The 16640-nt window shown below is 43.9% G+C and overlaps 1 protein-coding gene across 1 annotated transcript in view; it reads left to right on the top strand.

The window, feature by feature from the left end:
• The window catches only part of sema5ba (sema domain, seven thrombospondin repeats (type 1 and type 1-like), transmembrane domain (TM) and short cytoplasmic domain, (semaphorin) 5Ba), a 106577-nt gene that overhangs the window by 75734 nt on the left and 14203 nt on the right, over positions 1 to 16640 (top strand). The window contains exons 11-16 of the mRNA XM_083997373.1: positions 7879 to 7996; positions 8976 to 9160; positions 11363 to 11506; positions 11978 to 12125; positions 12839 to 13064; positions 14254 to 14466. Of these exons, the coding sequence (XP_083853499.1) occupies positions 7879 to 7996; positions 8976 to 9160; positions 11363 to 11506; positions 11978 to 12125; positions 12839 to 13064; positions 14254 to 14466 (1034 nt within the window). The remainder of the gene's footprint in view (positions 1 to 7878; positions 7997 to 8975; positions 9161 to 11362; positions 11507 to 11977; positions 12126 to 12838; positions 13065 to 14253; positions 14467 to 16640) is intronic.

The raw sequence follows: 16640 nt of genomic DNA, 5'->3' as shown, positions 1-16640 counted from the left end.
AGCTCCCTCAATCCCCCTGCGGAAATTTCGTTACACAGCTCCTAAACCCATCGGCCCCATTGGGAGCAGTATTACTATAACTGAGCAGAACTAGATTATAGACTTGTTGAATCAGGCTCGTAAACAGCTGAAAAAACAACAACAACTATCTAGTATCACAGCCACCAACATGATCACACTCAAGTTCACTCAATTTTTAACACAATTCATTAAATTTGCACCGAAAAGATCCTCACAGAGCTGAATAATGCAGCACGCTTCTGTTCGCAGGTGAACTACAGCAGTTTCAGAGAGTTGCTGCTTCTTTCTGCACCATAGTTCCCACCAAACTCTGTTTTTTTCTTTCTTTTTCTTTTGTCCTCTCTCTCTCTCTTTCTCTGTGTCTGTCTCTCTGGGTGTCCACCGCTCAGACCCACCTGCTGTCTCAACACACTTCCCTCCTCCCAAGTCATTGTGCCGCTGCCTGAAAGAGCCTTTTCTCTCCTTCATCTGTCTCTCTTTTCGTTGTGTGTGGTCGTCACATTCAGGTTACGGCCGCGTAACGCAACCGTTCACACACTGATAAGAGGCTGAATGTGCTCAGGTGCAGCTTTACACACACACATGCACGGTGATGATGAGTGGCAGTAGATTCAGAGCTGTGGTGGGCGTCACGGCAACAGAGGGGAAGGTGGGACGTGATTTATGGACAAGTCATAACTTAGAGGCTGTGTTGTAAAACACCCAGCTGGTAATGGGATAATGGATGGACTGTGCAGTGGTTGTAGTACACAAACGCTTCATGTATGAACGTCTGCAACTGTTGAAACATTCGAACACCGACTTAAAAAGAAATCTGTAGCCGGGGAAGTCAATTACACTTAAGTGCTTTTAACATTTAGTTTTCCTTTTGTTATTGATCCATATTGGCGACTGTGGTGCGCTCCGCCACCCTGAGGGTAGAATAACATTTACATCATCATTTACTTCAGCTGTTTCACTGCTAAACCTTTTCAACAGCCAGTGATTTGTAGCCTTTTAGTGATAGCTCGCAGACAAATGCCGCTGCAGCTTGTGCACTAGTGCGTATCTTTGTGTGTGTGTGTGTGTGCACATGCCAGTGTGTGTATGTGTGTGTGTGTGTGTTTGCCCTCTATTTATGGTAATTATGTTTGACCGGGCCAATTGGCACCTCTGGCTAACAGCACCACTCTGTCCTCCATCCAGACCCTATCTCTCTATCTTACTCTGATATTGAAGTGATTTATTTTGGCTGCAGCAGCGTGCTAGCTTAGCAGCGACGTTGCATCCATCAGGGCCTTCTTTTCCTTTTTTTTTTTGCTTCTCCCTTTCACTGAAGAAAGAGATGTAGTCCTCGCTGCCAAATACAGGATGAAACTACAAGTCTGACTCTGAGCAGCAGCACAAATCCAACTCTGGTAGTAAAAGGCACTGCCTTTCAGATGTGGACTGGTTTTCATTCATCAAAACTGAAGGTGTCAAAAAGAGTTGTTACATGGACTGTTTTTTTGCAACTGAGGACAAAAAAATAAATAAATAAAGCGCACAGGAGAAGAAAGAGCAGGAGAAGAAGGAATATGGAAATATAAATAACCACTGGAAGCAGGCAAAGGCGGAAACGCTGAATAAATGATGAGGATAATGTTGAATAGAATGAATTGGAACAAATCAGGCTTTTTGTAGCGGCTCTGCTCCTGCAGCGAAACCTCGCGCCGCTCTAACATCTGCTTACAAACACATTACATTTTATTACACGAGGTGCGATTGTCCTGTCGGTGATAGTTACATTCCTGCTTCAGGGGCTTTGGCTCTGTTTGCAGCATCTGTATATGTGTGTGTATGTGTGTGTGTGTACGGTTGCATGTGATTAACGGTGACCTGGCAGCCGCCACGAGGCCGAGGCTGCTCGCTCCGCCTGCAGCCGGAGCCCAAAACATCGAGAAAACCACTAAGTGGCCATGGAGGAAAACCACTGACCACCAGCTCCTCTTGTTAAAACCAGAGTATGTGACACGTTGCAATGCAGCTTTTCTCTTATGTCCCTGCAGGACGACCCCCCACCCCCACAATGCAGTGTTGTGAACGTCCCTGTTTGTCTCAGTGTGTGTCTGTGGGCTGCTCACTCACAGGCCCTGTCCCCTGCAAACCCAATTTAATGTGGGCTGTGGCTGCCAGCCTGTCAGCAGGCCTCTGGAGCTCACTGCTGTTAAGCCTGTATGACCAATCAGAGGAACACTCCAGCAGCCAAGGACTGAGGGAGAAAGAGAGAGATGGTGTTCACACAGCGGATGTATTTATTACTGCTCCAGAATGCTGTTACTTTTATTACAGGCTTTGTTCTGGCTGCGGCTCAGTGTAATCATTTTGCTCTCTGTCTCATTCTCTCTCTCTCTCTCCAACGCCATTTCTGTCTATATTGCTAACTCGCCCTTCTCTTTCGCTCAGCCTTGATTTGGACCGGCACTATGTCTTAACCTCCAGCTCAGCACCTTTCAAATTCCCTGATGCTGACAAAGTCAAATGGCTCTGCTTCCTTTTTCCGCGGAGAAAAGTGTAAAAATCAAAAGGAAATAAGAAAAAAAAAAACAAGTGAGTGGCTTTGGTAGCCGGTTACACTTTGGATCCAGCAGAGGACCTGGTTTTTCTGAGCTCAGGGGATAATGAGTGTCTTATTGAACCCAGTAATCCTTTCTGTATGAAACATCCAGGTTACGTTCAATTTTTTTTAGCCGATATTGATTTGTTGAAATGACAAAGTGAAACATTTGCCAGGTGTCTGGATGATGTGTAGTTTTTAAGACAAAGTTGTACCACTCTCTTACTGTAAAACATCTCCGTGGAGCTTCCCAACAGACCCAGAGGATTCAGGGTTTTTTAAAAGTTTGTATCTTGTGCTCATGCGATAAAATTCAACCAGACCAAAGGAGCAGTGAGTCTCATCCAGAGAAATAATAAAATGTCAGTTTTTTAGCTGCTGGAGTAAAAAAAAATGCATCTATATAACGTTAATAATCAAAATTGATAGTTGTAGTAGTTCTGACTCAGATACTGTGGTGTGTGTGGGGCAGGTAGATGGTTAAATATAAAGTCTGCAAAGTCGGTAAGACAACACCTGTCCACCTGCTGTCTGAGTGTCAGATACAGTCAGTCAAACATTCACATCTTCTACTGCCTTCAGGTTGAGATCAGGCTGCGGATGTTAAACTCTGCTGCTGCTGCTGCTGCTGCTGCTGTTGCTGCTGCTGCTGCCATGGTGTCGCTGTGTACAAATGTTGAAGTTGAAATTGAAATTGAGGGCATTTATTCTCACTGAAGAAGAATTCACACACATGTAAACCACAGTTAAGACAATACAATAAACAGTAGGTAGTAGCCAATGTACAGTAGCAGCCAGGATGATCAATATTCATTACATACACAGGTGTAAAACGATGTTCACTTTGGAATAAATAGATAGTTCATGTTGTGTATTTGTGTGTGAGTGCCTTTTGAGTGACCTGAAGTGTTGTTGAAGGATGAGGCAGTGACGTTTGACACAGGACTCACACCGTCTGGACATCTTGTGTCAACCTGTGGATCTCTGACTCACCTGTAGCTCAGTGTTCAGTCTATAGACGTCAGCCCTGTGAGTGATCGAGTGGCGTCCTGCTTGCCCACCTCGCTCCCCTACCCCCCAAGGACAGGACAGGAAAGGGATGAGCCAGTATAGATAATGGATGGATGGATTTATAGGATTCACATCCAATACTCAACTTCTTGTTTTGTTTTATCCCCACATCTCTGCACTCTCTCTCTCTCTTTTTTATCTCTTTCCTCTCTCTGCCATCTCTCACCTAGCCTCCTGGTATATTTATATTTTCTCGTCCTCTTTCTCTCTCTCTCTCTCTCTGCGTCCCGTAGACTTCCTCTCTGCCTCCCCATTGTTTCTCTGTGATGATGCAGCTCCTTTTTATCCACCAGGGGCTGAAATTGTACATGGAGGACAGCCGGCGTTTTTGGGCAGACAGCCATCTCACTTTTTCTTTTGGACCCGGCAACCATCAGTCTTCAGCCTGGCTCCGACTGGGCCTAATTGGATGTATTAGCGCCGGATGCTAGCAGGAGTCCTGTGCGTTTCTGATTCATCATGAGCAGACTTCCTAAATGGCCCCGGCTCAGCTCGGCTCTGTGGGGGAAAGACAGGCGCTCTCCCCTGGCGAGAGGATGAGGAGCAAGAGCCTGTCAGCGGCGGTCTCCTGAGAGCGCCTGGGAATAAAAAAAATGAAAAAAAATATATTAAAAAAAAAGGCCTGTCCTTGTGTGGAGAGATGGAGGGAGGCAGGAGGCGTATGCAGACGTATGTTTAACTGAGTCAGAGCCTCCAGACAGCCTTGACTAACGTATTCCCTGAGTGTCAGCGCTACAGCTAATAATGATTCCGATCCATAATTTATCAGTTCTGGTGATCATATTTTGCAATTACACACTGACGGCCTGCCATTGCAGACGAGGCAAACTATTGTTTTTATGTCTAGTTGTTAAAAGGGCCCCTAATAAAAAGAGACACTGGTTTTTACAGCATTCGCAAACGATTTAAAACGTCAATTACACCCCCTCCGAGAGAGTCGGGGCAGATTTATCTTCCGATGCCAGTCGTCGCCGTCGCCGCCGTCCAGACATATTGTTATATGGGCTGGTGGGTTTCGCCGCTCAGTCTGTTTAACATTTAACAGGACATGTTTCCATGGCTTCTCTGTTTTGATATAGTGTGCCACTGGGCGCGCACGCTGCTGAATTAAATATCAGCTGGCGCCCTGCGGACTCGTCAAAGAGATGCTCCATGCACAACAACGCAGGGTGCAAAGACAGACACGCCTTTCCAGTGTACACAAGCATCCACAAAACACACACACACACACAGTCTCATCCAGCAGAGATGCCTCAGATGCCAGTGTATCTGCAGACTCAGCCAGACTGTCCCGGCTGACATCCCAGTGCACTGCCTGTTAGAGAAATTAGCCTTTCTATTCCCATCACACGGCCCCCACCGCTCCACACTCACTGCTTCTAATTGACTTTTACAGGGGGTCCTGTTTTTAAAAACTGAGCGGTCAGGAGGATGGGAGGGTATCCAGAATATTTGGCGGTTGTTTAATGCAGCTGCAGAAAGGTCAGAGCGAGAGATGAACGCCTCACTACGCCCCCATCCCCTCCCCACCCTCCCTACCCCTTTTATTTTTCACTGTTATACTAAATTCTGCTTTATTAAATGGCCCCTGGTGAAGGAAATGATTGGACAAAACACGGAGACTGCAAATCTGTGCTGTGTCCTGACTCTGCATTATACAAGCTCGGCGTGCAACATACATCTTTTGAAGAAATTAACGGAGGAAAACGATGCAGTTTGTTTAAATCTAATTACAAGTTTCCTGCTGCTACTTCCATTAAAATTGCAAAACATGGCCAAACATATGGACGTTACACTTGAATTTAATTAAACGGCTCGTTTCTAACACCATAGGGACTTAATCTACTGTTACCAGTCTGCAGGCAGGGAGCATTACTGAGCTCCAACCAAACTATGAAGACCATGGACCATGATGCACCTGGTCTACTGTCATGTTGTAAAAGGAATAATACTGTACTTGTACTGTAGTGTTGCAGTAAAATGAGTTCCCATAACTGGAACTAATGGGACTTTCCCAAACCAAGAAAAACATGCAACTTTTGGAGCATGTACAGTACGTGTGTGGATTTGGAATAGCTTGCATGAATGTGTGTGTGTGTGCATTCTTGTCAGCACACCGCACACATCTGCCTGCAGCTGTGTGAATATAGTTTTCCTCTAGCCACTGACCCCCCCACCCCCGTCATCCGCATCTGCGCTGTTATCAATTTGTCAGCATTTCTTTCAGGCTGATAACATTTTTTCTGGTCTTAAGAGCTCAGAGCAGCGGCGGCGGCTCGGTTCAGCTGCAGTCATCCCTCTTTCAGACTCTTCCTCCGACTTAATGCAAACAGGGTGAATCCAAGACTAAATGTATCTTTCCCCTCAGGTCAGAAGCCCCCCGCTCCCCCACCGGCTCGCGGCACACTTTATCCACAGCTAATTAGGCTTCAAATCTCTCCCATCTCTCCCTTTCATATAACATTATTTATTCCATCCTTGGAAGACGCACTTATTAATTGTTCCGCTTAGCTGATCTCTGTAATGGTGTGTGTGTGTGTGTGTGTGTGTGTGTGTGTGTGTGTGTGTGTGTGTGTGTGTGTGTTGGAGGTGAGTGTGTTTGCAATCAGAAAGCCAAATGAGAATTCTCCAGCCATGATGACGATGCAAAGCCGCACATCAAAGCTATCACAGATACAATATGGGCGACCTTGAGCCAAAATGGCAACACGCTCCTCCTCCTCCTCCTCCTCCCCGTGCCGTCCTTTCAAATGGGCCATTAGGTTCACTGAACTGTGAATTTGTGGGCAACCTCATTATGATTATTGTTTCATCTGTATTGGAGATTGCACCTATAGCGTTGCTGTAATAGTGTCACTTAATTAAAATGACACGCAAGAAGGTTAGTGGTGAATACAGTATGTCACCGGGAGTCGTACAGGAGGAAGTCGTCCTCTCCTGGCTCTGCCGCAGATCACCAAAGACCACAGCCTCTCTCTCTCTCTCCTTCTTTCTATTCGCCCTCCCTGCTCGCTCGCCCACTCTCTGTGGGGTCACCTCCGATGTGCTGGCTAAGCAGTTAGGTCTGCTGGATCGGAGCCGACCTCGAGTTCACCACGGAGCGGCCCCCAGACCTGGCACAGAGAGCTGTATCAACACTTAGAGATTCTTCAAACCTCCAGGCTAAAACACTGCAGGGCTCTTCAAATAAACCACAAAGTGCATCTGTGCCAGCAAAAGAAGAAAAAAAAAAAAATACAGCAACAACAAGAATCTCTCCTTTCAGCTGAATGGAGAGAGAGCGGAGGGAGGCGTGAGGAAGGGAGTGGAGAGGGAGAGAGAGGGAGGAAAGAGGGACAAAAGAGGGGGACATGAAGGAGAGGAAGGACGGGAGGCAGAAAGTGAAGGGGAGTCTTTGAGAGTTATTCAGATGCCTTTTATCCTGCATTCCTACGGCATCAAGATCAGCTCTGCTGGCTCAGCCTCATCATTAACAGCTTTAGATTTAATTAGCTGTCATTATGCTTCTGTTTTACTGCTGGAGCTCACAAATATTTAATCTCTGTTTGCGTGATGAGGCATCTATAGTGTTGTTTCAGCAAGAGTCTTCAAACACAACACCTTTATTCAGTGAAATGCTTCTCTTATATAATTTCACTGTTGTAGTTTTAGTGCCTAATTTTAAGGTCCAAGTTTACTTTGTTCACTGCAAAAGAAGTTTTTTAAGCTTCTGTGCTGAAAACTTTGTGAATTTGGTGTCTACATCTTTTCTTTTTCTTTTTTAATCTATGATGTTGATTTGTTCGCCAAAGTCCTTGAAGTCAACATCAAGGCAACATCACGTTCAGCCCAACACATGTAAAATCAGAAATAAACTCTCTGCAAGTGCAAAAAGAAGAAAGAAAAAAGTCTCAAAGTCAGAGTATCTGTATAAACAAACCCAGCTCCGTTGTGCTCTGCATTTGAATTCACTGTATTTTCTGATCTGATCTATATTTTTTCATGGGTGTAAAGCTGCTCTTCAAAAATATTTACTTTTTTTCGTTTTATTCAATTCTGGTTCCTATTTCAGGCTGTTAATGTTACATCTGTCCAGGGAATACAGATGTAAAAATACTTCTTGTTGCATTTACAGTAATGTTTATTAATGTGCACTTTATCTTTATGTCACTATTAAACTCTTTGCTATAACAATGAACTCTTCCTCCCCCCTCTCTGCTCCCCTGCTGCAGGCTGTGCTTGGAGGCGAGGGACCCCTACTGTGGCTGGGACTTTAGGCAGCGCAGATGCACCACGCTGGAGGACAGCTCCAACATGAGCCAGTGGAAGCAGAACATCACCGTTTGTCCGGTAAGAACCGCGATGGTGGCTGACGTCACTGCGACATCATCATCTGACCTCATGAGGGGAGTCGTCCTGGTGTCATCTTTCACGTGTCATAGCGGCCGGGTTTCATCCATGACTAATCACCTATCATTCAGTGTGTTGCACAAGACAGAGCTGGATGTAGAAGCAGAAAGAGAAAAGAAAGTGGATTGAACTGAGCAGAGATGAATTAGATTAGATGAATTAGATAAACTGGACTGAATTTGACTGAAGTGAAGTGAATTGCAGTAAATGTATTCCTGTGTAAAACTCTCTGTGTCCCTGTGTGAAGGAAAAGCCCTGCACTCTGAAGCTGCTAATACAATATACAGTACACCACACAGGCCGAAAATATCAATACACTAAAATATTGCAGCATTTTATGAGGTTATAGAAACTGTGAAATTCAAGAGTCTGAATGCATCAAATTGTTTATACATACAAACAGTATAACACTGTGTTTTATTTATACTACTGTATGAAAGTTTCCCTAAAAATAGACCATAATATAGCAGAGTTTGGCTGTTGCTTCCACTTGCCACAGTGACAGCCAATCATATTTAGCGTTATACTGTATATGTATCGCAGACGTTCACTGGTTGGCATGGCCTCTCTGTGACGTTATCACAGCGCCAGTACGCGAGGATTGAGCCCCATGCTGCGTCGAGAGAGACTGCTGTGCTTGAATGTGACTGACCAGTGGGTTTCCGTGTTGTTACAGGCAATAAAAGTCTGGTCAAACGCTGAGAGCGCTGAGAGCTGAGAGTGTTACACACACAACACAACGCAGATAATGGTTACATACAGTATATACTCCAACAACTATATCACATTGTTAATAGTATCCCATTATACTGCAATATATCATCATCATCAAACCCTTTGGGAGATGTGTCGTATTGTTTTTTTTTGTGTTTTTTTGTGTGTTTTTTTTATCAATATACAACCGATGTTTGATTTCCAGTTGCGGAACCAGACCACCAATGGGGGCTTCGGACCTTGGGCACCATGGCAACCCTGCAACAATGACGACGGTGTGGACGGCGTGAGCTCCTGTTTGTGTCGCTCCAGGTCGTGCGACAGCCCCAACCCTCGATGTGGAGGCAGAAACTGTGAGGGTCCAACCATCGAAGTGGCCAACTGCTCCAGGTAGGGAAGAACATTGAGTTTTATATCACTTTATAATGATGAATGTCATCTTAACCTTTCATTATTATGCATATTTGAGACAATATATTAACACGTATTCTATTTATACAGGTTATTATTAACCAAAGGAGTCGGTAAAGACCACAGTGTGACAGACAGTATCAGTTTTTGTTTTACTGGAGATGTTTTTTTCAAAAAGAATAAGAAATCACTCTTTTTGTTAACAAGGAAGAAAAACTCATTTCTATTCCTCGGCAGAAGTAAGAGAGAAGAGAAAGTCAGACATCTCTGGTTCTTGTAATTGACTCAGATCTCACATCACGACAGCATCTAAATCTGTCTTTTATCATGTAAAACAGAAATGGAGAACTAAAAGGATTATGTCCAGACAGGAATTAGAATAAGGAGGAGGAGAAGAAGAAGTCACTCATGCCTTCATCGCTGACAGGGTGAATCGGCTGCCACCGCCTCGTGTCCTGACTTTTTATAACGACAATATAGAAAAACCACATCTTGTTCAGAAACGCCAGACTTTCACACCGGCTCCTAGTTAGTGAGAGAACAGACTTTAAAGAGCTGTTGCTAGTTTTTAAATTACTCAGCAGCCTCTGGCTAAAATCCACTTCTGATTCAGGATATAAAACCCTGTAGGTCCTTCAGATCTTGAGGACACAGTCGGTCTGTACTGTCCTGAGTGCGAAACCAAAACACAGTGAAGCTGCTTTTAGCTACTATGCAAATTTATTAATTTCTCCTCTCTGCACTTTTCCTTTATTAAATTTTGGCATCTGATAACTGCAGCGCAAATGTACTCAGACTCCTATTCCTGCTCTGTTGGTTTTTGGCGATTTGTATTTAATTTAATTTCATTCCACTTCATTTGATGCTCCTTTCCTCCTTATTGTGATTTAGCGCTTTCTCTAATGGAGTCATTTTTGCCTTATGTAGAGCGCCTCTCCATGTTTGAAAGGTACTTTTACAGATGTGCAAACAGCCTGTGCCAAAAAATCAAACTGATGTTGGATCTGCAGCATCAGCTCAGATATAATATATGACAGTTAATGTACTGATGAATAATAAGATCTGGTCTGGTGAGGATGGTGTGATGCTGTAATGTATTTTTGGCTGAGTTTACACTTTTCTAATGTGTTATTTGAAATATTGATTCATAAGAAGATATACTGTATTTGCAGTTTTAAGAACCAAAGACCATCTCAGTGCAGCTTTATATCTCCTCTCTAAGCTTCTCTCTGGAGCTCTAGTAACAACTGGTCAGTGTCAGACAGCCAATCAGAAGAGAGGAGGATCAAAAGCTGTCTTCTGATTGGCTGGCTGTTAAATTTCAGGTAAAACCAGGTGAAACCAAATCCTGCAAAGTTGGATCTGTGGGTCCAGGTGGGCAGGCTCGTGGTGGTTGCTTTTTTGTGACATCACAAAGTCACAGAAGTTCTTACAGCTCATTTTAAGATTCAGTTTGTGAATACAGGCTGAATGCATGTATTTCTCTGTGGACTGAGGCTTTGACACCTTGTCAGTGTTAATCCAGAACCAGGACCTGATCTATAATCAAAGAGGACATGAGAATCTTACCTTCTACAACATGTGACCTTTAATCTCTGCTGGCGTACTGTAGCAGCTCTGTCCTGACTGATTTTGACGCATCCCACCTGTGGCTCTGATCAAACATAGAGACAGATCATGAGGGTGAATCTTGTTGGAAAACGTAGGTGACATCCTCTTTGTGACACCTCTCACCACCTTTGTGTGCAGGGGAATTGGCCAATCAGTGTTAAAGAGAGCAGAGCAGAGAGGAAAAGATTAGGCACTTTCATCCCACCGGATCGCTGCGCCAGATTTAATCCTTGGTGTCGAAATTGAATTGTGCTTTTGCAGAAAGTGGCAATTAAATCATGAGGAGTGCTACCCAGGAACAAAGCACTTAAGCAAATTGAATGAATGTTTCCCAGTCAAATGTGCTCACGGTGTGTGTTTGCATTTCTGTTTCCAGAAGCTCGGAATCAGACCAATAATTAGACAAAACTAAAATGCACTTTTTTTTCAGTTGGAAAACAGCCTGATGAAGAGGAACACTAAAAGCACTGGTTGAATAATCTGGCTGGGTTTTTTTTTTTCTTTCTTTCTTTTTTTTTGAGCCATTGCAAAATAGGTCATTTATATTTTTCCATATGTCTGTTGCCAAAGGAACGGAGGCTGGACGCCCTGGTCGTCATGGGGACAGTGCAGCACAACCTGCGGCACGGGCTTCGAGCTGCGGCAGCGTTCCTGCAACAACCCTTCGCCCCGACACGGAGGCCGCGTGTGCGTGGGGCCGAGCAGAGACGAGAGGTGAGAGAGGACGGACGAAACAATAAAAGTGCAAACAATGACATCATCATCTTATTGTTATTGTTATATCATCTCCTGCTGAGAGCACCTGTGGAAATAAAAGCAGGCAAACATTAGGGGGGAACTGATAAAAGCCAACGTCTTGTTATGAGTTTTATGATATGATGCAGTGGAGATTAGATTCATCCTGTCTTTACTCAGCAGATACAAGAACTGCGTTGTGTTTATGTCTTTTTGTGGCTTGTCATAGTCAGTCTCTCATCCAACAGGTTTAATATTAACAACACAACGGAGCCAAAATAAGCCTTTTTAAGTGTTTTCTCAGCTGTCACCACCACCATCAGCAGGATATCAGGCGTCTTCCAAAAACTGTTGCACAAATGATTCACAGGACTGATAAGGTTTTATTTATCATTTCGACTCAGTCAGACTTCTATTCATCCGCTGCTGCTCTCCCTAACTCTGCAACAGGTTCTGTAATGAAGGAAAGCCCTGTCCTCAGCCCATCTTCTGGTCGCCGTGGGGATCCTGGACCAAGTGCAGCACCGAGTGCGGCGGCGGCGTCCACTCCCGGGTCCGCACGTGTGAGAACGGCAACAGCTGCCCAGGATGTGCACTGGTAGGAAAATACACACGCGCAAATCATGCAACATTAATATTACAAACAGATGAAGCATCATCTGCTGAGGTTGACGATCAAACGCATTTGTTTCCTTTTCAAAAGCTGACATTTGTAAAAGGACAAAATACAGTAAATTCTGCTGTAGCTACTGTTGTAGAAAAATATTAAATTCCTTGTGTTGGAGGCTGAACAATGGCACTTTAATGGAGTGAGGCCAAAATCATTGTAGAGGTGAGTGGGTGATGATGACAGAGATAAATACTGACACATTTTCAATTTTCTCCCTCTGACCTTGAATGGCTCAGCTGGAGTAAGTACAGTACAGTGACAGTACGTCCACATTTAGACTGTTGTTTACAGAAAATCTCTGCTAAATGTCAATGAAATCCTGAATGTCAAAACAAAATGTCACATTTTACTTTTTTTAAATGTGGAAAATGCATAATATTAAACTTCGTCACCATGCCATGATTGACGGTCTCTGAGGGCCACCTGCAACTCAGTTTTCATTTTAATTTCATTGTCAATATTTCAGTATCAACGTGCAGACAGTGCAAACAGACACTGGGCAGGAGATAGCTTTGTCTGCCATATTAGCAAGAGTCAGAGAGCTGGGGGATGAAACTGATAAGATTGAACGTGTCGCAGACAGATTGGCAGAGGAACCCACTCACTCACTGCCCCCTTTTCTTTCTTTTTTTTTAATGCAGGAATACAAAGCGTGTAACCTGGAGGCGTGTCCGGAGGTGAAGAGGAACACGCCGTGGACGCCCTGGATGCCCGTCAACGTGACTCAGGGCGGAGCTCGTCAGGAGCAGAGGATGCGCTACATGTGCCGGGCGCATCTGTCCGATCCCCACGAGCTGCAGATCGGACGCAGGAAGGTGGAGACGCGTTTCTGTCCCAACGACGGAACAGCAGCCTGCGAGACGGACAGTGAGTTGATCACCAGCGATGATGCAGCATCTCGCCTGTTTTTCTACCTGTGACGCACATATGACACCGTAGTTGTGTATGTCTGATGATGACAGACATGACAAAGTACAGATGTGTTTTTTTTGTACAGTTTTTGCAGCTGCATGCAGAGACGGTGACATTTTAGTGGCATTTTCTATCAATAATAAATCAGAAATTAATGGAAAATGGAAAAAAAAAAAAAAGACGCAACTGAATCAACTTTGTCTAAAAGAGAAGCCGGTCTCTGACATGATCAAATATAGATCCTCTTTAACTGTATTTAAGTTGCCTGTTATCACCATTAATTTAATTTATATTCTATGAATTATGTGTGCGTGTCTGTGGTGTGACTCTGATGTTTTTATTCATGCACTGACTCCTCAGGGTGATGCTGCACTATAAATAAACCACACTTTAAACTAGAGGAGTCACTTGATGACACAGTCAGTTCAACTTTAATGCTCCAGTATCCACCTTAGGGACACAGCTGCTTGACTTAATTTGTATAGAAATGAATGAATAATAATAATAATAATATGAATCCTCTTTAGGTTTTTCCCTTTAACTATAATTAACACAGTTGTAAGTGGGAGTCGATACAAAAGAAAATGTGCAGAGACAGGAAAGGGGATGTGTTTTTTTTAAGGGCATGTGTGGGGAATTTTCAATATTTGTTGTCACTCAGAGACACACACACACACACACACATGCAGCAATAGCCAGTGCTGTTTGAAGACAGTGGAGGCAGCAGCTCCCAGTTGGAGCGTGACACGCTGAAAGGAGCGTCCTGTAGACCTGTTAGCCTCCCTAAACGCTGTCACAGTCCAACACACACACACACACACACATTAACACTGAGGCAGCTACACAGGGTCATAATCCACTGCTCTCTGCTGGTGGCTTCTTCAAGCCCCCCCCCCTCTCCTGAATCGGGAGAGCTGCACCGACTCTGACAAACTGATGAAACACCAACATGAGAGACAGAGTTTGAGACAAGGACACACACAGAGGAAAATCTTCCTGCTGGCAAAGTCACATTCTCAGACTCAAAGAATCTTCATGTTTCATATTTCTCTTTAAATTCTTTTCCCTCAGTCGACCGGCGCTGCACACATTAAATATCTACATATATATTCCTTTTTTTTTACCTGCTTTCTTCTCTCTGCAGCCCTCGTGGAGGAGCTGCTGAAGACGCCGGTGGTGAGAGTGGCGGGGGCCGGCTGGTCGTCATGGGAGAGCTGGTCCAGCTGCTCTCAGAGTTGCGCCAAAGGCTACCGCACCCGGCGGCGAAGCTGCTCCGGACCGGAGGGGAAGAGCGCTCCTGTTGCATGTCGGGGTTCACCTGTGGAGTACCAGGACTGTAACGTCCAGGCATGTCCTGGTGAGTGAAGACACAACAACAAACACCACATGAGTAGTTACTGCAAAGGAAGAAGAAAAAACTGTTTTTCAATTAGATTTTATTAAAAACAGGTGAAATGTGACTTTAAAGCTCATGCAAACATTGTAGTTACATATTATTTCTTTTTAATTACTTAAGTGCACTCATACTATCAACATATATTCATCTTATCACCATTCGTCTCTTCACTTTGTATTTTGACCTGTGCTTTGAAGCAGCATGAGCTGGTTTACTGCAGGCTGCAGTGAACTGTGTTTTAGATATGGAGCCATAAAGACTCCACATTTAGTTTGTCTGATTTTGAAAAAGCAACCATTAAAGAAGAGTTTCACAAAGTAAAGTAAAGTAAAGTTTCACAAATACAGTCATTAGGGCCTCTGATGGAGCCTTTTCTCACCTGTTGTCTAATGGAGAGCAGGTGATTCATCCAGTCTTTGACTTCAAACTGCAATTAGGAACTTTTAGTTGACTATACAGTAGACGTTGATCTCTTTGATACAGAGCAGCACTTACTATGTCTTTTAAAGCATACAATAAATATATATCTATCACCAAAAAATTAAGATTTAACAAATACAGGATTTTACATCTCAGGGTTTAAATCAGAGAGAACTCACCTAAAGAGTGTATCTTGCATCAAAGTCTGCATCACAGCTGACAGACTCAAATTAGTTTGAAAATACAAACAAAACATGCTGGTTTTTTTAGTTTTTTTCACTCTCCAATACAAGTTGAATGCAGGGAGTCTGTTACTGGACGTCTGGAGTGTATTATGGGTTCATAAAGACAAGAGATGCTCTCTGAGACAGAGATAGAGAGAGGGGAGGTCAATGGTAAAATACTGCTGAGCGGATCATTAGCTTCATTAGCTAATGGTTACTAGCAGCAGCAGCAGCAGTGCAGGGAGAGTCCTTGGACAAATGAAGTTATCCATTTCAACCTACTCATCAAACCATAATCAGCTGACCTGGAGCTCTGCTGACCACAGGCTGCTGCACCGACAGGCTGCACTTATTAAAGCAGACCCAGGACAGACGAGCACTCGCACGAGGGCTGAACTCCTCTACAGAGGTCGCCTGAAACAGTCGCGGTCGGCACCTTGTGAATTAATGATTCATAATTGGTTGGCACGAAGCTGATCAGATTCCTGTTGTAAGTCTATTTAAATGTCAGTGGTTGTACATGAAGTCCTTCACTTAGCGACTGATACATATAACCTATAATGACGCTCGGGGGCGAGGCAGCCAATCAGGAAGCCTCGTGCCATCGGTGTCACATGTGCAGCTGATCTCACAGTGTCCGTCTCAGGTAAACACACAGGTGAGGTGAAGGTCAAAGATAGATGTAGATAATAGATGATGAGATTAGAGAGGATTGAGGCAATACAGACTGTGTGTGTGTGGAGGACACAGGTCTGTGAGTGTGTGTGTGTGTAAGAGAAAAAGGCAAATTGAGCCGGTCGGTAAGTCACAAGTGGCCTGAATTCAATTATGAGTTTCATTGTGACCTAAAAAAAAAATAGCCCTTTAAGGTAAATCTGTTTTGGTCTGACTCCCCTGTTCCTGGCAATGATGGCAAATGATGCAACAAAAATATTTAAAGGAACAATTAATTCAGTATTCAACATGACATATTTATAAATCTCTGTACTACAGATCTGTCTGCATGCATTAGCTAAAGGGATAGTTCAACATTTTGGCAAATTGGCCTATTGCCAGAATCCCTATAGTTTTAGGAGTAGGTTCATTACCTTAAAATGTTGGTGCAAGCTATTTTTAGAATGGCTGAGCAGAGCCGTGAGCTGCTCAGAGCTACACTACCGAGGCTAATGGGATTTCTTGGTTTCCCTCATCAAACTCATCAAATATACAATCCAACAACTCCAAAATGCTCTGGTGGACAAATTGTGACCTGCACATTCACCACACTATGAGATAATAACGGAACGTTACGAGACAGAGTTGTTTTAGAGGTAAATACAGAGACTGCTTGCTGGAAAACTGTCCCAGCCGGGAACATGCATCAGCGGTTTTGCATGAATTTACCTCGAAAACAACTCCGTCTCGTAATGTTCCCTTATTTTCTCATAGCGTGGTGAATGTCCAAGTCTGTGGTCAAGGCAGGTTCAAGTCAAGACTCGAGCCAGAAGAAAC

The sequence above is a fragment of the Trachurus trachurus genome (genome assembly GCF_905171665.1).
Source record: "Trachurus trachurus genome assembly, chromosome: 21".
Classification (NCBI taxonomy): Eukaryota; Metazoa; Chordata; class Actinopteri; order Carangiformes; family Carangidae; genus Trachurus; species Trachurus trachurus.
Note: the sequence above shows the minus strand (reverse complement) of the source record. Positions and strands in the feature narration are given on the sequence as shown.